Here is a 27,139-nt window from a genome sequence, read left to right as displayed (position 1 = left end):
TTTATTTTTTGAGACACAGCCTCACTCCGATTGCCCGAGCTGGAGTGCAGTGGCATGATCATATCTCACTGAAGCCTTGACCTGGGCTCAAGTGATTCTTTGACCTCAGCCTCCCAAGTACCTGGGACTACAGGCACACACCACCACACCTGGCTAATTCTTGTAATTTTTGTAGAGACGGGGTTGTGCCATGTTGCCCAGGCTGGTCTTAAACTCCTGGACTCAAGTGATCCTCCCACCTTGGCCTCCCAAAATGCTGGCATCATAGACGTGAACCACTGCATCTGGCCTGCTTCCATGTTTTTTTTTTTTTTTTTTTTTTTTTGAGACGGAGTCTTGCTCTGTCGCCGGAGCTGGAGTGCAGTGGCCAGATCTCAGCTCACTGCAAGCTCCGCCTCCCGGGTTTACGCCATTCTCCTGCCTCAGCCTCCGGAGTAGCTGGGACTACAGGCGCCCGCCACCTCGCCCGGCTAGTTTTTTGTATTTTTAGTAGAGATGGGGTTTCACCGTGTTAGCCAGGATGGTCTCGATCTCCTGACCTCGTGATCCGCCCGTCTCGGCCTCCCAAAGTGCTGGGATTACAGGCTTGAGCCACCGCGCCCGGCCTTCCATGTTTTTAAGTTACAATTCAACTCTATTGCTGATAAATTTTGTTGTGTATGAGATGCATATGTTTTGAGTTGACTAAGTTAGAGTTACTAGCTATGGAGTCCCACAGAATACTAAAACCGTATAGTAAACCAGTCTCCCAGAAGATAATGGATGTTTCAGTTGTAAAGATGTAAATTTGAAGTGTTATCATTGGCTAATATAAAATAGATTTTTTACTAGATTAGCAATAAAACAAAAATTTAATTATTGAAAGTCAATTAAGTACTAAAAGACACACACACATACACTCCCTCTCTTACACATTTCAAAAATAAGATGCAAGGCACATAAGTAGCATTATATCAAACCAGAATGCATTAGGATATTGATTATATTTAAATAATTATTTTACTTTTTCCTTCTGTAGGTGACGATGGTTTAATAGAATTTACCACGGTTACTTTAGAGTCTCCGAAAGCATTGCTGGCAGAGGCCTGACTGGGAGGCAGGGGATGTGACTCCTTACTTTGCAAAGGCTCCTCTGAGCCTTTTGCAACACCAGGACTTGATTGGTCAGTTTTCAACACGTTCCCTGATCCAAAGAGTTCTTCCATGAGACTGCTTTTCTTATCTCTGAAAGTTGTATCCTTCACTTTTATTCTGGAAGACTTGCCAAATGAGGGCTCATACCCACTGTCAGAATGCTCTAGCTCCATTTCCTCTCTGTTACTGAGATGCTTGCTTGTACTATGACTGTACCTTGTGTTGCCGGCATTGGCTGGCCCACCTGAAGCAGGAAGCCCATGATGCAGATTTTCAGTTGCTTCTGTGAATGAGTAATGCCTTCTTTGTCTGAGGGGGCCTTTCGTGTAGGGAGCAGTGCATTTGTCAGGTGTGTCATCCATGCCGTTTCTCTGCATGCTTCTTTGAAACTTTTCTCTTACTAGAACATCTTGAGTGCTTTCTCTTTCAGGATGAATAACTTCAATTATTTTTGGTGGTAATTCATGCTCTTCTTTCACAAAAATGGTTTTCTTTTCTTGGTCTTCTTTTTTGTCTTTTTGTCTTCCAGTATTCTCCAGCAGTACTTGCACTTCCAAATGTTTCTCTTCCCTTGATAAATCTGTATTAGAAAAATAGGCAATTTAGTGCTGTTTAAAATGAATGGATCTCTATTTCAGGATGGCATGTCTAGGACACTTATTTGCACCGCCTCACAAGCACATTGAACAGAAAAGGTAAGAAAATAGATGCACAGACAATAGGTTACAGAGAAGGGTGCTATTAACAAATGTGTTATGTTATAGTTTCTTAGAATTTCCCAAGCAAATGGGAATTATGAAACCAAAAGAAAAATGACATTCATTGAAGAAGAAATAAAATTTGCCAATAAGGTTATTAATAGACATTCAACATTACTAACTGGATGTAGTGCCAGTTAAAACAGTGATGGCTGGGTGCAGTGGCTCACACCTGTAATTCCAGCACTTTGGGAGGCTGAAGCAGGAGGATTGCTTGAGCCCAAGAGTCTGAGACAAGCCTGGGCAACATAGCGAAACCCCATCTCTACAAAAAAATACAAAAATTAGCTGGGCGTAGTGGTGCATGCTGGTAGTCCTGGCTACTCAGGAGGCTAAGGTGGGAGGATCACTTCAGCCCAGGAGGACAAGACTGCAGTGAGCCGTGATTGTGCCACTGCATGCCAGCTTGGGCAACAGAGCAGAGCTGTTATAAAACAAAACAAAACAAAACAATGGAGAACATTTTTCATCCATCCAATTGGCAAATAATTTCTAGAGCTGGTGAGAAGATGGGGCAATGGGAATGTTTGGTCCCCACTGGTGGCTGTGTTATTGGCACAGCGTTTTTGGATGGCAATTTGGCAGTATCAATCAACATTTTAAGTGAATATACTCTTAGACCCAACAACTTCTTAGAACAAACCTACAAAAAATAGACAAAGATAAGTGCAGCGGTGTTCACTGCAGCATGGTTTAGTAACAGTAAAACCTCCTAAACATCTGCCGAAGGAATCGTGGTTAAATAAGGTATGGCACGTGCAGTCTGTGGAATTCCAGGCAGTTATTATAGACGATGAGCTGGATCCATGTGAACTGATGGGGAAAGATGTTCCCATACCAGAATATAAGCCCATGAGGGCAGGGTTTTGCATTTGCTTCCTGCTGTCTCCCTAATGCCTAGAACAGTGTCTGACACATAGTGTATGCGCACAAAGTATTTGTCAAATGAATGGATACACTTTCTAGGATAATATGAATTAGGACAATGGACTGAAAAATAAGCGGAAAACTTAAACACACCAGTGACCACAGTGCAATTGCAACTGATGATCAGTTTCCACCAAACTGCAACAGAGAGAGTGGCTTTATGGGTGAGTTCTGTCAAACTACTGTGTTATTTAAACATTATTTGGCCTCACAACTAAGGTGAGGCCCTTCTTGGTCCTCTGCTGAATGCCCAATGTGTTCAACAAGGGCTCTCCATGCTGCCTGAGGGAACATGTCTGATTTGCAGCCCTGAGTAAACTCTGGGACTCATTCATCGTGCATGTTCTTTCCCCAGAAGTTGCTCTTGCCCAGCCTTGCGGGACTGCACCCAGATCTCCCGTCAGTGGTGATGTAACATGAAACAATGAGCCACATCTTCAAAATTCCAAAGGAAAATGACCCCCAACTTAGAGTTTCCTATCTAGGCAATTATGAATCAAGTGTAAGGGCAGCATAATGACACTTCCAGATGAGAGGTATACCAATTTCCCTTACCCGCACCCATTTACAAGAAGCTTGTGAAGGTTGCGCTCTTTAAAACATGATGTAATTTACCAAGAAAGAGGAGGACTTGGCTTAGGAAAGAGAAGATCCAGTAGAGAAGGGGAGTGACACGAACCTGCAGGAAATTATGAAGGGCAATCCCAGGATGCTAGCTGCACACCAGAGATGAGGAGATAGACTGGGATCCCCGCTCCAGTAGACCTCCAGGTACCAAACACCAGGTGAGCCAGGGCCTTGGCCTGTCTTGCCCATGGCTGATGAAGTGGTGTGCTCTCTATCAAACCCTGCAGCCTGGGCCAGCTGAGGACTCTCCTTGCACCCCATAGAAGCAGTTTGTTTCCACCTACTCCCGAGAGCTGGAGGTGAGCCTTGGTGATCTTAGAATAAGAAATTTTGAGCAGCCCGTTCTCTTGGCCCTAGCTCTCTTGGGCCTGCCCAGAAAAGCCCTGCCAGATCCCAGGATGATTCATGACCTCACCCACTGACTGGGTGCCTTGTACATTGAGGGCAGCTGAAGCTGGAGTCCTTTTCCTGGAAGTCTTTATTCAAAAGTGGCAATATTGCCCTTTGCTCAGCTGGGTTTGAATAATTTGTTACTCAGTTTTCCAAAGCTGAATATATTATTTAAGGATACTAATATGAAATGAATGTTTGTGTTCCTCCCTCCCAAATTTCATATGTTGAAGCCCTAACCCCTCAGTATGGCTATATTTGGAGACTGGGTCTTGAAGGAAGTAATTAAGGTTAAATGAGATCACAAGGTTGGGGCCTTCATGATGGAATTAGTGTCCTTATAAAAAGAAACTGGAGCACTGGTGCTCTCTCCCTGACCCTCCTTGTGCAAGCACTAAGGAAAGGCCACATGAAGACATAGTGAGAAGTGGGGCATCTAAAGCCAGGAAGAGAACCTCAACCAGAAGCCAAAGGGCTAGAACCTTGATCTTGGACTTCCCAGCCTCCAGAACCATGAGAAAATAAATAAATGTTGTTTAAGCCGGCAGTCTATGGTATTTTCTTATGGCATCCCAAGCAGACGAATATAGCTATATATAAAGACAGGGAGCTGTGAGGGAAAGCAAGGGAATGACTGGCCTAAAACCCAAGATGGTGGTTGTTTCTGGTGGGCAGGGTGAGGGAATAATGATTGTGAAGGGCCCATGGGTGTTCCAAGGAGCACTCATGTACTGTTTCTTAAGCAGGGTACTGGGTACACAGGTGTTCCTTTTATTATAATTCTGGAAACTGTTTTATGATGTGTGGTTTTTTTTTTTTTTTTTTTGAGATGGAGTCTCACTCTGTTGCCCAGTGCAGTGGCATGATCTCGGCTCACTGCAGTCTCTGCCTCCTGGGTCCAAGTGATTTTCCTGCCTCAGCCTCCTGAGTAGCTGGGATTACAGGTGCACACCACCATGTCCAGTTAATTTTTGCATTTTTAGTAGAGACAGGGTTTCACCATGTTGGCCAGGCTGGTCTCAAACTCTTGACCTCAGGTAATGCGCCCACCTCGGCCTCCCAAAGTGCTGGGATTACAGGCCTGAGCCACCGTGCCCAGCTGTTTTATGTGTGCTTTATATATACATACAGTAATTCACAATAAAAAAATCCAGTAAGACAGACTTTAAAAAGTTGTTAAAATTACCTTCATATTTTGTCTTAGAATCCTCTTGCTTTGGTAGTTTATTGACACAGTGAGGAATTTCACGATTTATTTCAGTTGATTTTTCTTTACAATCCATGTTTCCTGTTGCCTTTTTACCCTATGATTTAGAAAAGCAGCAAAAACACATTTTGGGGGGTCTACATAACTTTACCTTGCATTTTAGTCTAATGATTACAAATACTTTTCACATAGAACAAGTGACTGTAGCCTAAGTTATTTTCGTTAAGACATGTTTAATTAGACACTGCAAGATTCCAAGTTTGCTGTACCTTGGTTGTCAAAGGTGGAACATCTGATTTTTGGGTTCCCTGGTGTCTCATACTTGTGAATGGCAAACTTTTTCTGTCTGCTTGGACTGATTTTGTTGAAGAAACTATAGAACAGGTAGATTATATGTCAGAGACATATTTTACATTTGGATGCAATATTGATTTTAAACATAAAATAACATTAATGCAATGTAATAATAAAGTAGACTAAGTATTTTCTAAATATTCTCTCTATATATAGCATTTGCTAAGTTTCCTGTTTTTCCCTTCAGGGCCCTTGCTTTGTCTTACTTTGGGCCCCACAGTGTTAGATACAAAACAGGTAGGTGTTAGGATAAGACAGTGTTGCTGTTGGAGGACAAGGCTGTCCTTTGTGGATGGGATTCAACAAGGCAGACGTGTCATTGTGAGAGGCCAGGCCACCGAGCCGTCCTGTGGCAGAGCTCTTGACGATCAGTGGTTAGACTGTCTGTGCTAAAGCACATGACCACTAATTCTAGACTGCACTTGCTCTGAAAAGTGAAGGAAATTATATCTTTTAAACACCCCCTTGGTTGATTCATCGTCTCTGTTATTCTAAATTATAAGCCAGAAGCAAACAAAGGCAGGCAAGGAAATTTGAGGTTGTTGCATCTGGAAAGTAAACATGTAGCTACCTCTTCTAATAAAACAGGGCTGAGTATTCCTATGCTACTTCTGAGTCGAATCTGTTGCTGGGAGATCTTGGGGGGAAAGAAGTGCATGTGGTCTTGAAGGAAAGAAGACTCTTTACCAGTGAGAGGTATACACTAATGATAGTGGCATCAGTAGAGACGAATCTCAAAAACATTATGCTGAACAAAAGGAGCCAGATACAAAAGAGTTCATGCTGTGGGAGTCCCCTTACGCGAAGTTCTAGAACAGACAAACTAAGCTATTGTGACCAAAGGAAAGTCAGTGGTTGCCGGGTGAGGTAGGGGTCTACTAACTGCAGGGACACGAGGAAGCTTCCTGGGGACGTGGAAATATTCAATATCTTGATTAGGGTGGTGGCTCCATCGGTATAAGCATCTGTCAAAACCCACTGAGCTGCGTACACACTTAAAATGGATGCATTTTATTGAGGTAAAGTATACCCCAATAAAGTTCATTTTGAAAAGCCATACACTGGCTAACAGATACACATAGAAAGTTCCCTTTTTGGCAGACATTTTGCTTCAGGCTGAAGTTATCCTCTTGCTCCACCTGAAGAAAGGACATAAAGGGCTGTGCTGAGGGTGGGAGAACAGGAAAGCATTTCTCTTCCTTTCTAGCCATCTCATCATCTCAGTCTCATTCTTCTTCTAGAATCACAAAATGTATTTTAATGCCTAATGAAGTGATTTTTGAAAATATCCATTATTTTGGCTACCTAAATTAGGACAATCTGACTAGATACTTAAAAATAGATTTTGAGCAAAAGTAATTAAAACATACCTTTTGGATAGTCCTCTGTGTCGTGTAAATTTTTAAGTATTCGATGACTATAGATGTTTTTAATTTCAAGCTCACGATCCTTTTCCTAAAAAGAACCACAAAACCAATTTTTCTATGTTTGCTTTTGTCAACCCTGATTTCTTTTAAAAACAATTTAGGCCGGGCGCGGTGGCTCAAGCCTGTAATCCCAGCACTTTGGGAGGCCGAGACAGGCGGATCACGAGGTCAGGAGATCGAGACCATCCTGGCTAACATGGTGAAACCCCGTTTCTACTAAAAATACAAAAACTAGCTGGGCGAGGTGGCGGGCGCCTGTAGTCTCAGCTACTCGGGAGGCTGAGGCAGGAGAATGGCGTAAACCCGGGAGGCGGAGCTTGCAGTGAGCTGAGATCCGGCCACTGCACTCCAGTCCTGGCGACAGAGCAAGACTCTGCCTCAAAAAAAAAAAAAAAAAAAAAAACAATTTAAATGAGCTCAGTATCCTTTGAATAAAATCTATAGATCTTAGAAGAAACAGAAATAGGCCATATCATCCCATACCATTCCTGACATCAAAAAGTACTAGCTTTTTAAACAAAGTGACACATTATTGTAATTGGGACAGTATTTGAAGAGCCTTGCAGGTAAGCTTGTCCACTGTTTTCCTTCTGTCCTGTGGGCCTTGAAGTTTATGAAATATTCTTCTGTACTGTGCCCTACAGTAGCCACTAGCCATATGTTGTGATTTCATTTAAATGAAATGAAATTAAAATTTAGGTCGTCAGCCACACTGTTTGTATTTCCAATAAGTGGTCAGCAGCTGCGTGTGACTGGTGACTGCAGTGTTGGACGGCATAGGTGAACATTTCCGCCATCTAATAGAAAGTTCTATGAGACAGGGCTACATCGAGACAAGGGCAGTGGGGGGAAAGCCTAGAACAAGGGTATCATTGTTCCATTTTAAATTTCAATACTGACTTTTTGGAGTCTTGGCAAAACAGATGTTTTGAAACCATAACTTGTTGAGGAACAAAAAAAGGGTTTTTATTAAATATCAAATGCTCCTTCTCATATGTACACCAGGAGGCAAGAAAGACTTTGGACTCACGACCATTGAATTTTAGTAACAACCATGGTTAAGAGAGGTGGGCATATATGAAGGGGGAAGGAACCCAGGGATGTCAGAGTGTGACAGACGTGCATGTGCGCACACACACACACACACACACACACAGAGGTGGGGGGGGGGAGAGAGAGTGAGAGAGAGCGAGCGCTCGTCTCCTTGTGCTCCTTAGGGTCAAATCTAGGGGCCAAGAGATATTCGGGGGTAAGTAACATCTCTGCAGTTTGGGAAAGTCTCAGTGCAAGAGGCTTAGTGTGGTCCAGGAAAATTGCAAGCCCCTTAAAAAGCACCTCCCTGCCCCATTCATCATGGAGCTAAAGTAACGTGGTATTGCCCAAGTGGTAAGTCAGAAAGGGCTAAATACTGTCTCCAGGCCGGAGACTGTGCTTCCCTTCCCTGTGCAACCAGTGGGACCTGTGGAGGGAGCTGCGCCTGCTCTGGAGTCCTTAAGGTTACAGGTCCAGGTGCTCCCATAGCACAGGCTTTGCGATAGAGAATCTAGCCAGAGATCAGATGGAGGATGCCTCTCAGAGCATTTGCATCAACAGTCAGCAAGGGAAGATCACCAGGATTTATTTGACCAGACTGAGAAGAGGCCAGGAGTTTTAGTAGCCACATTCAGTACACATCGGACAGGGTCCTGGGAATTTAAGACCAGTCACTCATCAGGAGAACCAGGTCTAGAGAGGGGCCAGAGGGCAGAACACAGACCAGAGGCCTCTTTTCCGCTCCACCAAGAGTACACATATGTTTTCTCTCATGCCCAGGATGCCATCTCCACTGAGACAGAAGACAGGGATGAGGAAAACGTCTGCAAGTCTAAGAGACAACCTAGCATAAGACTGTTGGGAGTTAGAAGAGACTGTGACGAGCTTGTATCCATTTCTCCTTGTCCAACTGCCACCCTCATCCCTAATTTGTGGGACTGGGGCTCATAAGGAAGTATGGCTCAGTTACAGAAAATAAAGAACATGACATATTTTGTACCTGAATTGTACAGTGTAGATTTTCTACTCATTTGAATCATAAAATTAGTTTATTATCAGAGGTACACAAAAGGATAAACCATGAGAATATTAATCTTTTCTAGAATTTAAGTTTCTGGAGGCAAAAATGTTAACAGTTCATCTCTTTTCTTTCTTTCTTTCTTTTTTTGATACGGAGTCTCGCTCTGTCGCCCAGGCTGGAGTGCAGTGGCCGGATCTCAGCTCACTGCAAGCTCCGCCTCCCGGGTTCGCGCCATTCTCCTGCCTCAGCCTCCCGAGTAGCTGGGACTACAGGCGCCCGCCACCTCGCCCGGCTAATTTTTTTTGTATTTTTAGTAGAGACAGGGTTTCACCGTGTTAGCCAGGATGGTGTCGATCTCCTGACCTCGTGATCCGCCCGTCTTGGCCTCCCAAAGTGCTGGGATTACAGGCTTGAGCCACCGCGCGCGGCCGACTCTCTTTTCTTATTGTGGTAACACTTAGCCAAAAGAACAGTAAATGCTGACAGTTCATCACCATGAAAAGTTGATCAGGTATATTCTGGATAATAGCTTTCAGATGAAGGATACTGTGTAAAACATTTTAGAATGATTTTTCATCCATACTGGTTAAGAAACATTTTCATATTTACAGGGACAAATTTTGGTTACCTGAAAAATTCAGTTCTACCTTTTGATTTGGTCTGGACACTTGGAGGTCAGCAACAGAGAGCAGGAAGGAGGCAGAGCAAGAACAGAACAACAAGGGGCTGCCACAGGGGTGGCGGGGGTCAAATGGAAGCAACCTGGAGTATAGTCCTCCTTGAGGCTTGGAGCAGAGCTTCAGGTTGGGCACCACGACAGAGCTGGGCCAGAAGTCTAACACGGCAGGCTGGAACACAACCCGGGAGACTTGTGTAGTTGGGTTCAATCAGTCAAGGCAAACAAGAAGACAGTCCGTGGCTGGGAATGTTCATGGAATGCTCGTGGAACACTCAGCGCAGAGACTCCCCGCAAGCGCAAAGGGTATCAAGTAAGAGTTAAAGGGGAAGTTGGGTCATGGTGTGGAATCATATTAAGGTCAGCGTTGATGGCTTGCAGAACTTAGATAGAAAGCAATGTCTTAATGCAGGAGTGTGACTGTAGCCTGGGTATAAGACGGGTGGCAGTACCTCATGTGGGAGCTGTGGAAGGCTGACATCCCTCTTCTTACTTCGGCTCATACTCCAGAAGTGGGCCTAGACCTCGGTGTGGGATGACTTTGAAAATGAGTTTCAAAGTAAAGAAACAGAACTTCTGACCTTTGGGACCAGACTCTTCCAAGCTCAATGACTTTCGTTAATGTGGCAGACTGTATTTTCCTAGAATTCCCACAACAAGATTTCTAGTCCCATATGCTCTTCAAGGACCTTGTGACACCCTACCAAGAGGTGGAGTTCACTGCTTGAGCTGCCTAGAACCACCTCGTCACTGCAGAAGTGATGCTGTGTGACTGCCAAGGCTAGGTCATAAAAGGCAGTATTGCATCTGTCCAGTTCTCTCTCTCTCTCTGTGTGTGTGTGTATATCTGTGCATATTTTAGTTTGTGATTGTCTATGTTTGGTTTCATCAATCTAAAAAAAAAGAAAAACCCCTTTTTTATCTTCCAGAAATTCTTTGTTAGATCTGGTAGTTTTGGTATCCTTTCTGGGATTCTGGATTATTTTATTTATTTTTAGAGACAAGAGTCTCTCTCTGTTGCCCAGGCTCGGGTGCAGTGGTGCCATCACTAAAGCCTCCAACTCCTGGGCTCAAGAGATCCTCCTGCCTCAGCCTCTGGAGTAGCTGGGATTACAGATGTGTGCCACCATGCCCAGATAATTTCTAAATTTTTTTGTAGAGACAGGCTTTGTTCTGTTGCCTTGGCTGGTCTTGACTTCTTGGGCTTAAAAGATCCTTCTGCCTCAACTTCCCAAAAAATGGTGTAAGCCACCATGCACAAATAATGCACCTTGGAGCATTATTTTAAAAATACAATTTCTGTCATTTCCATGGGGCTTTGGCAGGGAGGGACAAAAAGCATGTGTTCGGGCCACCTTCTTGATCTAGCCATTTCTACTCTTTTAAAAATGCACAAAATATGTAATCTCAAAAACATTTTTCCCTTTGAAACTTTATTATACAAATTAAAATATATATATATATAAAATCAAAGTAGAATAGTACAGTCAACCTCCATGAGCCCAGGCCCCGGCTTCACTAATGAACAGTTCATCTCCTGTTTCCCACTCTCTCTGGCCCCACTCCCCAGCCCTGGCTTAGTTGAAGCAAACCTAGCCCTCTAATAACTTATCTCAGTATCTGTAGCAAACAAGGGTATCCCTTTTAAAACCTCACTGCAGTGTCTTCATTCCACTTCCCCCAATCAATCATTCCTTCACATAACCAAATATCCAGTTTGTTTAACATTTTCCCCATTTTCTATCATTTTTAAAAGGTTTGAATTAGAATCTAAACAAGGTTCAAAACACTGTGACTGATTAATATATCTCTTACTGTCTTTTAATCTATAGGTTCTCACTCTCACCTCTTATTTTTTCTGCTTTGCTACTTAATCGTAGAAATGGGGGTATCTGTAATGCAGTTTCCCACAGTCTCACACTGCTGACTGCATCCCATCCTGAGCATGTTCTCCCCTCTGCTTTTCAATTGGTAGGTAGAGCCCAGTGTGTAACCAGGTTTAGGTTCGGTTCTTTGGCATGAGTAGGTGGTGGTGTGTACCTCTGTCCGGAAGCGCGTATCTCTTTTGTGATACTAGGAACCACTGATGATCATTGATTAGAGCCATTAATTCATTAGGAGTTTCCAAAATAGTGATATTCTAATCCTGTCATTCCTTCTTCATTATTGAGTGGAATGCTTTTATAAGCAGGATCTTATCCCCTCACAAATGATTTGGTTACTCTGAGGAGTCGTTCATATAGGAAAGGTAAAAATGTTTGCCTCTTGTCCTCTACTGACCAGTCTTCAAAATAGCATGCTGTTCCCTAGTATCCTCCACAAGTGACTCATCACTGAGGTGTTTAGTTTTTTAAGTTTCATTATGAACTGTGGATTCATTTGATAAGTTTTAACCTGGGCAGTTATCTTCACTGATCCTCAAATTTCCCCATCTTTGGCCACTAAGAACCTATTCTAGATGGGCCTGAGTCCTTTTGATACTACCCTAATGGTCCTTCACAGCTTCCTTGCTTTTGTATGACAATACGTTCCAGGCCCATCTAATGTATTTCCTGTACCAGACTTAGAATTTTTTAGGGAGTCTTGGTTTGTTTTCGTGGGATATGGAACTTACAGACCATAATCTGGGTGCTGGGGGTATTCATTGCTCCTGGTTACTCTGAGAATGTTGTACACTTTCACTTCAGATCAAAATCAGGACTACAGGATTTTTATTTGACTCTCTCTTCTGTACTTTTTTTTTTGTGCATCCCCCAAATCCCAGTTCTCAATGACACCACCATAATCTATCGGGAGCTGTATCCCATAAGATATACACAACATTCTCAAAACAACAACGTCACCATCATTACCAACGATATCATTACTAAACAGTGTCAGATTGTTTGTAAAGTTATTTGTGTCCTTACAGTGTATCTCACTGGCCATATGCAATGACATTATGTGTTTTAAGTCACTTGGAATGACTTCCTTCTGTGGCTTTGTGCCACCAGTAGGATATAGTCAGCGTTCCCTGTCCACAGGTTCTGCATCTTGCAGTTACAAAGGGCTAACTGTATACACATTTGGGTTCATCTGCATTTTACTTTGGATATTTAGGGATAGCATTTTTTTTTACTATTTTATTTTATTTTTTATATTTTATTTTATTATATTTTATTTTTTTATATTTTTTATTTTTTATATTTTATGTATTGTATTGTATTGTATTGTATTGTATGTTTGAGAGAGTCTTGCTCTGTCACCCAGGCTGGAGTGCAATGGCACGATCTCAGCTTACTGCAACCTCCGCCTCCCGGGTTCAAGCGTTTCTCCTGCCCCAGCTTCCCGAGTAGCTGGGATTACAGGAATGCGCCATCACACCTGGCTAATTTTTTTATTTTTGTATTTTTGTAGAGATGGGGTTTCACCATGTTGGCCAGGTTGGTCTTGAACTCCTGAACTCAGGTGATCCGCCCACCTCGGCCTCCCAAAGTGCTGGGATTACAGGCATGAGCCACCATGCGCCTAGCTGCTTTTTAATTTTTTTTTACATTTAATTCTGCTTCATACTTATGGAAAGATTTACATGGTTCCACAAAGAAATCTCGGTTCTAGAGCTGTCTCTTCTACTCTATTCTCTTTTTTTCTGCTGTTATCCTATTATTGGTTTCTTTTTTAAATGTAGGCAAAAAAGTGGATATATTTCTGTTGCTTCCTTTGTCTTAAGTAGGATTGTATCAGTCCGTTTTCAGGCTGCTGATAAAGACATAACTGAGACTAGGTAATTTATAAAGGACAGAGGTTTAATGGACTCACAGTTCCACATGGCTGGGGAGGCCTCACAATCATGGTGGAAGACAAAGGAAGAGCAAAGGGACTTCTTACATGGCAGTGGGCAACAGAGGACTTGTGCAGGGGAGCTTCTTTTTATTTATTTATTTTTCATGTATTTTTTGAGACAGAGTCTCCCTCTGTCACCCAGGCTGGAGTGCAGTGGCCGGATCTCTGCTCACTGCAAGCTCCACCTCCCGGGTTCACACCATTCTCCTGCCTCAGCCTTCCAAGTAGCTGGGACTACAGGTGCCTGCCACCACACCCAGCTAATTTTTTGTATTTTTTTAGTAGAGACAGGGTTTCACTGTGTTTGCCAGATGGTCTCGATCTGCTGACCTTGTGATCCACCCTCCTCGGCCTCCCAAAGTGCTGGGATTACAGGTGTGAGCCACCGTGCCCGGTGGGGGAGCTTCTTTTTATAAAACCATCAGATCTCGTGAGACTGATTCACTATCACCAGAACAGCACGGGAAAGACCTGCCCCTATGATCTAATTACCTCCTACCCATCCCTCCCATGACAGGTGGGAATTGTGGGAGCTACAATTCAAGGTGAGATTTGGGTGGGGACACAGCCAAACCATATCAAGGATATTACAGTTTCGTCTGCCTCCCTTTCTTCACTTACCAATGCATCCTAGAGATTATTCCATAGTAGTGCATCAAGATTCTTCATTGCTATTTATAGATATATAGATATCAATTGTGTGGAGGTACATTTAATTTTCTTTTTAAAAATAAATTTGGATCTTACTGTATATAGAATTTTCTATCTTTTCATTAAGCATTTCATTAAGTATTAAGCATTTCTCTGTTAAAAATGATTATTTTTATTTTTTATTTTTTTGAGATGGAGTCTTACTCTGTCACCCAGGGTGGAGTGCAGTGGCACAATCTCAGCTCACTGCAACCTCCGCCTCCTAGGTTCAAGCAATTCTCCTGCCTCAGCCTCCCGAGTGATGGGATTATAGGCACACATCACCATGCCAAGCTAATTTTTGTATTTTTAGTAGAGACGGGGTTTCGCCATGTTGGTCAGGCTGGTCTCCAACTCCCAACCACAGGTGATCTGCCCGCCTCAGCCTCCCAAAGTGCTGGGATTACAGGTGCGAGCCACTGCGCCTGGCAAGAAATGTTTTTTTTAATGGCTGCATATTATTCATATTCATATGTCTGCATGAGGAAGCGCAAAATTTATTTTAAAATTCTCCAATTGTGTCTCCATATGTGTGTGTGTTTGCTGTGACCAGGGGATCTTGAAGTCTCTTCTGTTAGATTTCTCAGCTAGCTACAATAGCCATGCCTATGTTCTGTGTATTCTTTTTGAAGTTTCCTGGAACTCCATAGAAAAAAGGAAAAGAGCTCTTTTTTCTTCTTTACAAAGGGATAATTTTCTTTCTTCCATCCTCCAAATCCCAGTTCTCAATGATACCAACATAATTCATCAGATGAATTATCCAACTTGTCCAGCTCTGTCCAAACTCCTCACCTCCCAGCATTCTTCTCCTGTCTCTGAGTGATCTCAAGGTTCCTGGGGAATCTAAATTGCCTACTTGTCATAAAAAAGGTAAAGATCAGGCTGGGTGTAGTGGCTCACACCTGTAATCATAACACTTTGGGAGGCCAAGGCAGGAGGATTGCTTCAGCCCAGGAGTTTGAGACCAGCCTGGACAACACAGTGAGACCCCGTCTCTACAAAAATTGTTAAAATTAGCTGGGTATGGTGGCATGTACCTGTGATCCCAGCTACCTGGGAGGCTGAGGTGGGAAGATCGTTTTAGCCCAGGATTTCGAGGCTGCAGTGAGCCAAGATGGTGCCACTGCATTCTAGTCTGGGCAACACAGCAAGACCCTGTCTCAAAAAAAAAAAGGGGGGGGGAAATTATTGATATGGTGCTAAATTTCTTATGTTAATATCCTAGCCCCCACAGTGCTACTTTTATGACCTGGGCCTTTTGGGAGGTGATTAGGTCACAAGGGCAGAATCCTTGTGAATGGGATTAGGGCCCTTGTAAAAGAGGCCTAAAGGAGCTCATTTTTGCCTTCCTTAAAAATAAAAAAAGTTAAAGATCCTTGTCTTAACGAATCAAGCTTAAGATTTATTAGTTAAGGCTTGAAACTGAGTATTTCTTAAGCATCTTATCTAAATTGTTGGACATTTTACCAATCTTGGAGGCAGAAAGATAGCAAAAAGCTTGACAAAATATTTTTTTTTTTTTTTTTTTTTTTTGAGATGGAGTTTCGCTCTGTCACCCAGGCTGGAGTGCTGTGGCCTGATCTCAGCTCACTGCAAGCTCCGCCTCCCGGGTTCACGCCATTCTCCTGCCTCAGCCTCCCGAGTAGCTGGGACTACAGGCGCCGCCACCTCGCCCGGCTAGTTTTTTTGTAGTTTTTAGTAGAGACGGGGTTTCACCGTGTTAGCCAGGATGGTCTCGATCTCCTGACCTCGTGATCTGCCCGTCTCGGCCTCCCAAAGTGCTGGGATTACAGGCTTGAGCCACCGCGCCCGGCCGACAAAATATTTTTAAAAATTCTTATTTTTAAAGCAGTATACATATTTTTAAAAGACAGTTTTTCAAACACATTTGTAAGTAAAACTAAGATAAATTTATGAGTCATTAAAATTTATCTTAAATATTACATGTTTTTAAACATTAATTTTGAGTTACATTAAAATGTTAACAAATGCTATATTACTTAACATGATGAAATAAGAATGGTAACAAGAAGCCTTGTTAATGAATAGACTTTATATTTTTCTAATCACAGTACACATTCACCAAGCTGTAACTCATTCTAATAATTGCAGATCTTCTGTTCATATGATTGTAGGGAAAATATCTGAGAAAGATATTAATGAAGTTACGTAATTTAGGCCAGGTGCAGTGGCTCACACCTGTAATCCCAGCACTATGGGAGGCCAAGGCAGGCGGATCACTTGAGCCCAGGAGTTCAAGACCAGCCTGGCCAACATAGCAAAAGCCCATCTCTACTAAAAATAACAAAAATTAGCCAAGCGTGGTGTCACATGCCTGTAGTCCCAGCTACTTAGGAGGTTGAGGTAAGAGAATCACTTGAACCTGGGAGGCTGCAGTGAGCCGAGATCATGCCACTGCACTCCAGCCTGGGTGACAGAGCAAGACTCTATCTCAAAAAAAAAAAAAAAAAAGAAAGAAAGATAAACAGAACTGTGGATGGGGGCCCAGGCCCCCTGCAAAGGGGAGAGGAGACATATATATATATATATAAATAAAAAATCACTTAAAGATATAATAGGCATAAATAGCTCATATATTTCGGGAAACAGAATTTCATTCTTACATTTTGTTTTAAAAGAAATACCTTAAGTTTTTGTTGAAGGTGTTTTACTTCCACCTGCAGAGTCTTGGTAGCTGTTTGAGCTGCTAAAGTCTTCCGAGTCTCAATAGCCAGCTGCCGACTAAAGGCTCTGCTGTTCAACCTCAGTTGTTTTTCCAAGCTCTGAAAACAGTATATATTTTAACTATTTTGCAACCAAGTTAGTATATTAACAACTTTAATTATCATGGAACTAACTACATTTATAAAAAGTGCACATTTTCAATACAATCTTAGTGAATGGCTTATATAGGGGACATATATTAGAATGAAGTATAACTGAAAGAAAGCCCCCAAATTCCAGATCCCAGCTCTAGAGAATAAATATCACATGTTTTGAGCCTGTTTTTTACATACTCTAAAATTTGATTTAAAAATTCTTCTTTTTTGAGTTGGAGTCTCACTGTGTTGCCCAGGCTGGAATGTAGTGGTACGATCTCAGCTCACTGCAACCTCTGCCTCCTGCGTTCAAGTGATTCTCTTGCCTCAGCCTCCCGGGTAGCTGGGTTTACAGGTGCACGCCACCACACCCAGATAATTTTTGTATTTTTAGTAGAGTCGGGGTTTTGCTGTGTTGGCCAGGCTGGTCTTGAACTCCTGGCCTCAAGTGATCTGCCTGCCTCGGCCTCCCAGAGTGCTGGCATTACGGGCGTGAGGCCACTGTGACCCACCTGATTTAACAGTTCTGACCAGATCCTGGAAGTCAGTAGACATCATGGATGGTCATTCCCAGACAACAGAAACTGAATGTTATAAAAGGGACTCAAACCACCACATCTATCCACACTGATGGACTATAAGGCAATGAAATGACTCATTTAACTCAATAGCCATCCAAAACATATTCATCTGCTCTCGGGAACGAGAACTATTTTACTGAGAACTGTTAGATCTGGACTTGACAGAAGGCTTACCAAAAGGACCATTTGTCTTTGTTTTAACATAAAGTAGGACCTCCTCCATTGTAACAGCAGTCCTTTCCCAGACAGGAAAAGTGGAAGACATGGAAGGCTAAAAGGGGGAAAGAATCACTAAAAATACCACTCCCTAAAACAGTGTTACACAAGTCACACGTTTTGGTTCACAAAACAGTTTTCCTCCACTAAATGCCTACAACCAAACAGAAATTTCTCATACTTGATAAGTGCTTTTTGTATCAAAGAAAATAGTTATGGAATTTGTTTTGGTTTTATGTATGGATATAAAAACATGAACTATTTAGATACATATATAAAAATGGATTTGCTTTTGCATGACAGACATACGCTAAGATGAATACAATATTACCTAAAAGGCCAAATAATATCACTTTGTATACAAGAGTGAAAAATGAGGTTGCTCATTGTTTTCTGTAGATCACATATCAATTTCATGTGAAAAAAATTTTTTGGAAAATAGAGAATTTTAACAATGGAAGAAATAATTGAGATAAAAACGTGGAGGAAATGAACCAGGTATTTACTTACTTCAAGATCATAGAAAATATTTGTTTCAGCATCAAATATTAAATAATTAAATCCTAAATTAATTCCATTTATGTTTATATCCAAACAGACTCAAACTATCTAATGTAAGATATGCAGGAGAATTCTTAATATGATATCAATTCCTTCTCCCAGGTCATCCCTTATAATGTAATCCCCAGGCTTTTGACAACCATGTACTGTTGAGGAAAATCAATCCAGTCATCTCTTGAATTATTTTAATTCCTTTTCCTTCCCTACTACCAGGAACATTATCTGGGAAAAACTGCTATTTTGAAAATAACTACAAATGTTTGTGTGGTAATGCCTGGCCAAAATGGTGACGGAGAATGCAAAAGGCACTGAACGGATGCACTGAGTAGGTTTTTAGGGAAGTAGCCTTTTAATCAACAGTTTAAGGTAGAGGGTTGACTTCAAAGAGAGGTTTCACGTAACACAATGCAATCTTTAAAGCACAGGGAAAAAGTCCCTTAGCACTGTAGCTGTATCCTCTTAGAGAATGGTCATTTCCAGATAAACCAGCCTAGCCACAGAGTGAACACTTGTGCACTGCAACAGATGAACATTTCTAGTTTGAGCTGCTTGTTTTTCCTTCAAACCCTGCCCTCTATTAGACAGTAATTATTTAGTGCAGCACGCCAAGCCGAGCAAAGCAGTTAGTAACACTTTGTTACAGAGGGGGCGCATCCATGATTAATTCACACCCTCTCTCTATTCACTTCGAAATTTTAAACTGTCTGGGCTCCTGAAATACAGACCTGTATTTTTTTGTCATTTGCCTCCATTTTTGTTGTGATAATAGATAATTTATGAGTGAGTTCTTCCCTTTCTGCAAGGTTTTTGTCTTCAGAGAGTTTCTGCAGTGCCTGCAGGGTGTCTTTAGTCTTCAGTAACTGGCTGTCAGTTTCTCTAAGTTTCCTAGATACCGTTCTTTCCTTTTCCTGGGATTTCCTAAGTAGTTGCCTTAAATTTTTTACTTCATTCTGATGTTTAGCCATAATTTGAGGTAGATTATTTTGTGAATTCTCATATTTTCCTATAGCTTTCAAATGCCTAAGCTGAAGTTGTTTCAAAAATTGGTTTTCTGTAAGGATGGCTTCCAATTTATGATGCATATCAGCTAATTCATTTTTCAGTCCTTTAATTTTATGAAGCCTTGCTGAGAGTATTCGATGAGCCATAGCATCTCTTCTTTGGGCAATCATATGGATTTGAGAATTAAAGAGTGATGCATTCCAGGTGTGCTTTTTTTCAACTGAGATTTCCTTCTGGCCTGTGTAAGCAGATAATCCAGTTTATTACTAGTAATATATACAGATATGCAAATATGCACATATGCATAATTGCCCTCCCACGCCCCCCTGCACACACACCACACACATACACACAAGCATAAGTGTAACTAGAAGGGGAAAAAAACTAATATTTAATCAATCTCCATGCTTTAGGCTAGGTGGTTTACATATAAATATCTCATTTAATACAATTATTCAAGGGCAGTTGTACTATATTTTATAGCTGGAGATTTTACATAATTTGTCCAAGGTTACATAGCTACAAAGTGACACAGAATGGATTGAAAACCAGGTCTTCTTTGACTCTAAAATCTGTACTTAAATTTCTATTGTAACAGCTAGACTAAAAACTGGTAATAGGCCAGGTGCAGTGGCTCATGTCTATAATCTCTGCACTTCGGGAGGCTGCCGTAGGAGGACTGCTTGAGGACAGGAGTTTGAGACCAGCCTGATCAACAAGAGTCAGATCCCGTCTCTAAAAAAACCACAATTTTTTATGTTTATTTTTATTTTTTTTGGGACGGAGTCTCCCTCTGTTGCCCAGGCTGGAGTGAAGTGGTGCAACCTTGGCTCACTGCAACCTCTGCATCCGGAGTTCAAGCGATTCTCCTGCCTCAGCCTCCTGAGTACCTGGGATTACAGGTGTCTGCCACCACGCCTGGCTAATTTTTGTATTTTTAGTAGAGATGGAGTTTCACCATGTTGGCCAGGCTGATCTCAAACTCCTGACCCTCAAGTGATCCACCCTCCTTGGCCTCCCAAAGTGCTGGGATTACAGGCGAGAGCCACTGTACCTGGCCTCTACAAAATTTTAAAAAGTAGCCTAACTTGGTGGCACATGCCTATAGTCCTGGCTCCTCGGGAAGCCCTGGTGGGAGGATTCCTTAAGCTCAGGAGTTCGAGGTTGCTGTGAGCTATGATTGCACCACTGCATTCCAGCCTGGGTGACAAAGTGAGACTCTGTCTCAAAAACCAACCAACCAACCAACCAACCAACCAACCAACCAACCCACCCACCCCATGATAATAGCTGACTAAGTGCTTATCATATGTCAGGCATTAAACTAAATGCTTTCTGTAGATTATCTGATGTAATCCTTTCAACAATATGTTAAGGGTAATTAGAGTGTAACATGACAGCCCAATGTGAAGAACTTATATATTCAAAATGACCCTCAAAAGGTCATCAAATTATATGAGTCTATTTGTACAGATACTGATTTTCCATCTCTGAATAAATCCAACACAGTCAATTTTTCCTGTTACTTTGGCTGGGCACCAAATGAAGTAATTGGCATGTGTTCAGGAGTCTCCCTTTTTTTTTTTTTTTTTGAGATGGAGTCTCGCTCTGTCGCCCAAGCTGGAGTGCAGTGGCACGATCTCGGCTCACTGCAAGCTCCGCCTCCCGGGTTCACACCATTCTCCTGCCTCAGCCTCTTGAGTAGCTGGGACTACAGACACCTGCCACCGTGCAGGGCTAATTTTTTTGTATTTTTAGTAGAGATGGGTTTTCACCATGTTAGCCAGGATGGTCTCGATCTCCTGACCTCGTGATCTGCCCGCCTCGGCCTCCCAAAGTGCTGGGATTACAGGCGTGAGCCACCATGCCCGGCCCAGGGGTCTGTCTTAAACAAAAGTCTCTAAAAAACATCACACTTAGCACCAAGCTTACATAATTGAATTTGAGTATGTTAAATACATGTGTAAATCACTGTACTATTATCCCATTTTAAAGATAAACACACTGAAGCTTGGGGATGTCCCTTGTCAATGAGCACACAGCTAGGAAGTGGTGAGACAGAACCCACTGTCTGTGTTGGGTGGGAACAGGCAATTCTACCTGTGATAGAAACAATGAACTAAGAGAGCCAAAGCATGCTTTCTGGAGATAAAGCATTTGAATCATAACTATGAAAGAACTCACAGATTATACAACACAGTATCACATCAATAACCGGTGGCCTGTCTTTGCAATTATGTCTTCAAGTGTATTTATTTTCACACAGTTTAGTAGGGGCTATGGCTGAATATTGAGTATTTTAGAATAGGCTTCTGAGCACACTAAGTGGGAAGCAGAGCAGGCCAGCCTCTAGGACATCTACTAGAAGGCCTGCGAAGAGGTGTCTGTGGTTTTGTTGAGGCCGTACACTTTAATACTCTGGGCACTGGCTAGGGAAGCTCTAGACCCAGGCCATATGGATCCGGCTGGTTTAAAATAGGGGTGGGCAAAGACTGACATGTTCTACACTATGGCCAGCATGACTGAACCTGACCCCCAACTTGTAATGTCTTCCAGCTCTTAGGTGCTCTGACCCTGGAGGAGAGAGGGATTTCACTGAGATGAGAAGGATGGATGATGGGCTCCATGGGCACTGGAGGCTTATATTCCCCTCTTATGCCATGCTCAAGTGATGGGAGGGCAGAGGCATGAGAGGGTGCCGAGGGACTAAACGCCAGGGCCACAGGAGCTCTGGCCAAGGCCCCAGGAGTCAAGAAGTGCACAGAGGGCATGGATGCTATGGAAAGGGGAGAGGCTGGCCTTTTAAAGATCACGTGGCTTGGACAAGGAACACGTAAGCGGTAAAAATGAAGGGCAGAGGTTCCTCCCCCAAAATTATTTGTGTAAGGCCCTTTCCACATCCCTCCCCCCTCATATTCCCTCATTCCCCAAACATGTCTGAGATTGAATTTCCTGTCTACCCTAGTGAGTGGGTGGGGAGGACAAGCCAGGTTTGTTGGCTTCAGAAAGGTAAGTATACCACTTGCATTTGAGGGGTATGTAACAAATTCATACTGTATCCATCACACATACTTGTGTAACTATAAAGGCTATGGAAAATTGGAATAGGGTGTATTCCTTAACGATTTTATATCTTGTTATCCTAACCCACACATAAGAATGGTATAATTTATAATTTCAATCCCATTTCACAAATAATAGAAGCAGATTTAGCTGAATGACTATTCTTAGGACAACTAAGTTTTAAACCACTGAATTTAAAACATTCAGTCAACTTAATTCACCACAAACATAAATTTAAGTCCACAGTTGCCAAAACGGCATCTGCACATTATGTATAATGACGTATGCTCTTCTGAACAGTTCTAAGAATGTCCCCATGCTCACTTCACCCACAAACAGGCCTGTCTTCCTTCCCAGCCTGTCTCCCCAGGCCCACCTCCTCCTCAAACCCTTACTTTAGAAGCTCTCTTGTCCTCCCTAGTCCATGCTGTTTCCTCCTCCTCTTCCGCCTGGCCTCATCCTAGTTCCTTCTCCTGTCATTGTCCCCTTTGGTCTCATTGTTCCATTCTATCCCTGTGCTCCTCCACACCTTCACTTCAGCTCTGCTTCTGACATACGGACTGGGGGGTCCACACTATATTTTACCCCAAAAAGATGAACTCATTTTCTCCACGAACCAGGGTGAAGAAGAGGTTCAAAGGAGGAGCCTTTCCCCTTCCTGTTCTCGGTAGTTTCCATTGTTAGCCTGCTAGAGAAGGTGTCTCTTCAATACTACCTTAGGTTGTCCACCTATACCTGACCAAGGACAACAGGGCAAAAGGTATTCCAAGCATTTGGATGTGGTAAATTAACTTTTTTTTGCATACTAATGTCTTGAATGACCATGACATGTTTTTGGCATTGTATTGACAAAGAAAATCCGTCAAGGAAGCAATTTTAACAGGATACGTAACTGAAAGAGTTCTGAAAAGACATTTTCTAGAAAAGAAGGATAATCTTTGAAAAGCAAATTGTATGACTATATTGCTTGCTATTTACAATGAGTTAAGTAAATTTCCAATGTTTGACCAAAGCAAAAATTCTATTAAATTGAAGTCCTCATTTCATATTTGTAATTTTCTCCATGAAATGTCTTTCTGCCATAAAATTTGCTTTCATCAATTTTCTAAGATGGGAATTGAAAATAATCTCTGATGTTACTGTTCTTTGGTGAATTCTGAATCTCTGTTGGTGGTTCCTCATTCAGCATTACCTGCCCTTGGGGTCAGAGAGCTACTTTTAATTGAACATTTGCGGGGCCGGGCGCGGTGGCTCAAGCCTGTAATCCCAGCACTTTGGGAGGCCGAGACGGGCGGATCACGAGGTCAGGAGATCGAGACCATCCTGGCTAACACGGTGAAACCCCATCTCTACTAAAAATACAAAAAACTAGCCGGGCGAGGTGGCGGGCGCCTGTAGTCCCAGCTACTCAGGAGGCTGAGGCAGGAGAATGGCATAAACCCGGGAGGCAGAGCTTGCAGTGAGCTGAGATCCGGCCACTGCACTCCAGTCCGGGCGACAGAGCGAGACTCCGCCTCAAAAAAAAAAAAAAAAAAAAAAAAAAAAAAAAAAAAATTGAACATTTGCTTGAGAAGGGGCTGTACTGGCTAAAACATTAAGACTCTTCGCTTTGGGTTAGAACTATATGACACCAGGGTGGAAGAAATTACTTGGTGTTGCAAACACTGGCAAAACATGAACTGGGGAATAAAAGAAAAAGATGAGGAAATACTTTATTGTTCTGTGACAAAGCTTGAGGTTGCAATTAGTATTTTACGTTCATCATACGCTGGGCAAGGGTTTCCTGGGACATAAAAATCTGAGTTAAAGATGCATGCAAGAGTTACTTAAAATAATTTCAGAGTATTAATATACAAAAGGATACCCAAGTAAGAGCAAACCTTTTACTCTTCTGGATAATGGAATTTAGGATTCTGGTCTCCTGTGAAGTAACTGAATTAATTTAGGTTGTTCTCAATTTATAAACAGGCATCTTGCACAAAGAACTCAATAAGCATTTGTTGAATAAATAAATGAGGAATCAGCTTTAAAAAGCTAAATTATAAGGTACTTAGAACTCGAAATGCAGTTTCTCTCTTGTAGAAAGTGTTATAAATGCTAACTGCCCTCTTGCATGATCCCAGAAAAGCTTACGATCAATATAAAATGCAGTATATAGATTCAAGATCTCTTATTGTAAACCCTTGGAACTGGTATGTTGCAGAATTTGGGGAGTTTTAAAGGTGAGTGCATATATGGTATTTTCCACATTTCTCTCATGGGGTCTGGAACAACACCCTTTAATGAAACTATACTTTTGCAGTGAAATATAATGACTCTTCACACTAAGTGAACTAAGTAAAGATCTGCTTCATGTTAGTTCAAATAAGGGTTTTGTTGCCAAATCAACTTTGATGCCAAGGATGTGAAAGATGTTGGGTTTTTGGAGATTTGTAAATTTCAAATGTGGATAAGGAATTCTGTATTTGTAGGATCTAACCATGACGTTCATTTTTGATGGAGTCCAGGCATGAGAGGGCCTTGCCAGTGGAGGTAGGACCCCCACCTCTCTAGAAAAGTAACATTTAACCTTTTGAGACTCTGGTGAAAGGCACAGGCCCTTCTAGAAAAGTTTACGAACACACATAGACACAAAAAAATGCATAGAATTTCATGGGGTTCACAGACATGTGTCTTAGATAAAGAATCCCTGCCCTATAGCAGGGGAACTGAAGATTCTGGGTGTTCCAGAAGTGGCACAGAGGGTCCTGGACACAGCTGGTAACAGCAGGCTGGGGATGCAAGATGCAGTGTGGACATGACAGTGGCAGATGTGCCCCCCAAACAGCAGGCCCTTTATCGTCCACCTGTTGACTGAAGTGCTCTGATGGTCAATGTGGACAAGAGCTCTAGCCATATCAGGAATACTTACGAGCTCAAGATTGCCTAAAATGGGAAGAAGGAATTACAGTCTGGGCAGGGAAGGAGGAAGAAAGGAGATCAAAGATAGCACAAGTGAATTCCAATTTGGACAGCTGGGACCTGATAGAATTGGTACTTTAAAAATCTGCAAAGAAATGACATTATTAACAGCCTTTTGAACCATCTCCATTTCAAAAGATGGTCTTTGCCAATATGCCTCACCGGACTTGGAGACCATCCTCTTGGGGTGTTGAGACAGGTATTTACATTTCACTGGCGATTCAAACACTGATTCTTCAGCTGAGATGAAAGGCAAGAAGCCAGTGAAATCCAAGTATTGTGGTACTCTGTAACAAGGCCACTTGTTAACTAAAAACGGAACTAACCTCACTAGTAGGCTCCAGTAGGGTAAGCCATGCAGGGGCTAGGCTTTACATCTGAAGCCTTTCTGTTATTTTATAATTATTCTAAATTTCTCTATTTCCTAATTTCTTCTAGAAAAGTTCACCTATAATACACATTTACAATATGGGAAAACAATAAAACTGAGTATGAACCACTTCAAACACTAGTGCAGGAAAATAACATCATTATGACCAGAAATTTGGTCTTGCTTGGGAAATTTTATTCCTTACCTTTAGAATGGGAGATTTTAGAAACATTATACTTTTTCTTCTCCTTTTCTTTAACCACAGGCTGCTTTAAATAATTTCTATTAATGGCCTTTTCTGAACAATCACAGAGAAAGTCTTCTGAATAATCATACTGAGAACTTAAACTTCCACAGGAGCACTGAGATCTGCTATAATCAACACTCTTATCGGAAGCATTATTGTTCTGTGAAAAATCGCCTGTGCCTGGGCTTCTCTTGCATTCTGCAGATCTCCTATCATTTTCTAATGCCACGCTGGAGAAATGCTCATCTATATTTGTTTTTGTTAGATCAGCCAAAGACATAGCAAACAACCTAATAAAAGAAAAGTAAAACCTAATAAAATTATTTTTGAATTCATATTTATTGACATTAAAATGAACCTATGCTTTTATATATATATACACACACATATATATACACACACACACATATATATACACACACACATATATATATACACACATATATATATATTTTTTTCTTTTTTAAAGACAAGGTCTCACTCTGTTGCCTAGGTTGGAGTGCAGTGGCGTGACCATGACTTTCTGCAGCCTTGACCTCCTGGGCTCAAGCGATCCTCTCAGTTCAGCCTCTGGAGTAGCTGCGACTACAAGTGTGTGCCGTCATGCCTGGCTAACTTATTATTTTTTGGTAGAAATGGGAGTCTCACTATGTTGCCCAGGCTGGTCTTGAACTGCTGGGCTCAAGTGATCCTCCCACCTCGGTCTCACAAAGTAGTGGGATACAGGCATGAGCCACCATGCCTCAAAAAATAAAAGGTATGATCCTTTTGGTGTTATATCTAAGAAATTTTTGCATGACTTGAGGTCACAAAGATATCCTCCTTGCTTTCTTCTAGAAGTTTTACTTTTTTTTTTTGAGACGAGTCTCGCTCTGTCGCCCAGGCTGGAGGGCAGTGGCGCGATCTCGGCTCACTGCAAGCTGCGCCTCCCGGGTTCCCGCCATTCTCCTGCCTCAGCCTCCCGAGTAGCTGGGACTACAGGCGCCCGCTGCCATGCCCGGCTAATTGTTTTTATGTTTTTTAGTAGAGACGGGGTTTCACCGTGTTAGCCAGGATGGTCTCGATCTCCTGACCTTGTGATCCACCCGTCTCGGCCTGCCAAAGTGCTGGGATTACAGACTTGAGCCACCGCGCCCGGCCTAGAAGTTTTACTTTAAGTCTATAATCCATTTTGAGTTACTCATTATGGGTCAAAATTCATTTTTTGGTATTTGGACATCCAATTGCTCCAGCACCATTTGTTGAAAAGACTTT

At 42.2% G+C, this 27,139-nt stretch overlaps 1 protein-coding gene across 1 annotated transcript; it reads right to left on the bottom strand.

Annotated features, from left to right (window-relative positions):
* Positions 1 to 964: 964 nt before the first annotated feature.
* On the bottom strand, positions 965 to 26,203 carry LCA5L (lebercilin LCA5 like). The gene is made up of 7 exons (XM_023191754.3): positions 25,844 to 26,203; positions 18,968 to 19,482; positions 16,711 to 16,848; positions 6,768 to 6,852; positions 5,313 to 5,416; positions 5,023 to 5,140; positions 965 to 1,714 (listed from the first exon to the last, which is right to left on the bottom strand). The coding sequence occupies exons 1-7, from the start codon at positions 26,163 to 26,165 to the stop codon at positions 987 to 989; spliced, it is 2,010 nt and encodes a 669-aa protein (XP_023047522.1). The 5' UTR covers positions 26,166 to 26,203; the 3' UTR covers positions 965 to 986.
* Between the last annotated feature and the right edge of the window lie 936 nt (positions 26,204 to 27,139).

This window comes from Piliocolobus tephrosceles, chromosome 19 (genome assembly GCF_002776525.5).
Source record: "Piliocolobus tephrosceles isolate RC106 chromosome 19, ASM277652v3, whole genome shotgun sequence".
Classification (NCBI taxonomy): domain Eukaryota; kingdom Metazoa; phylum Chordata; class Mammalia; order Primates; family Cercopithecidae; genus Piliocolobus; species Piliocolobus tephrosceles.
Note: the sequence above shows the minus strand (reverse complement) of the source record. Positions and strands in the feature narration are given on the sequence as shown.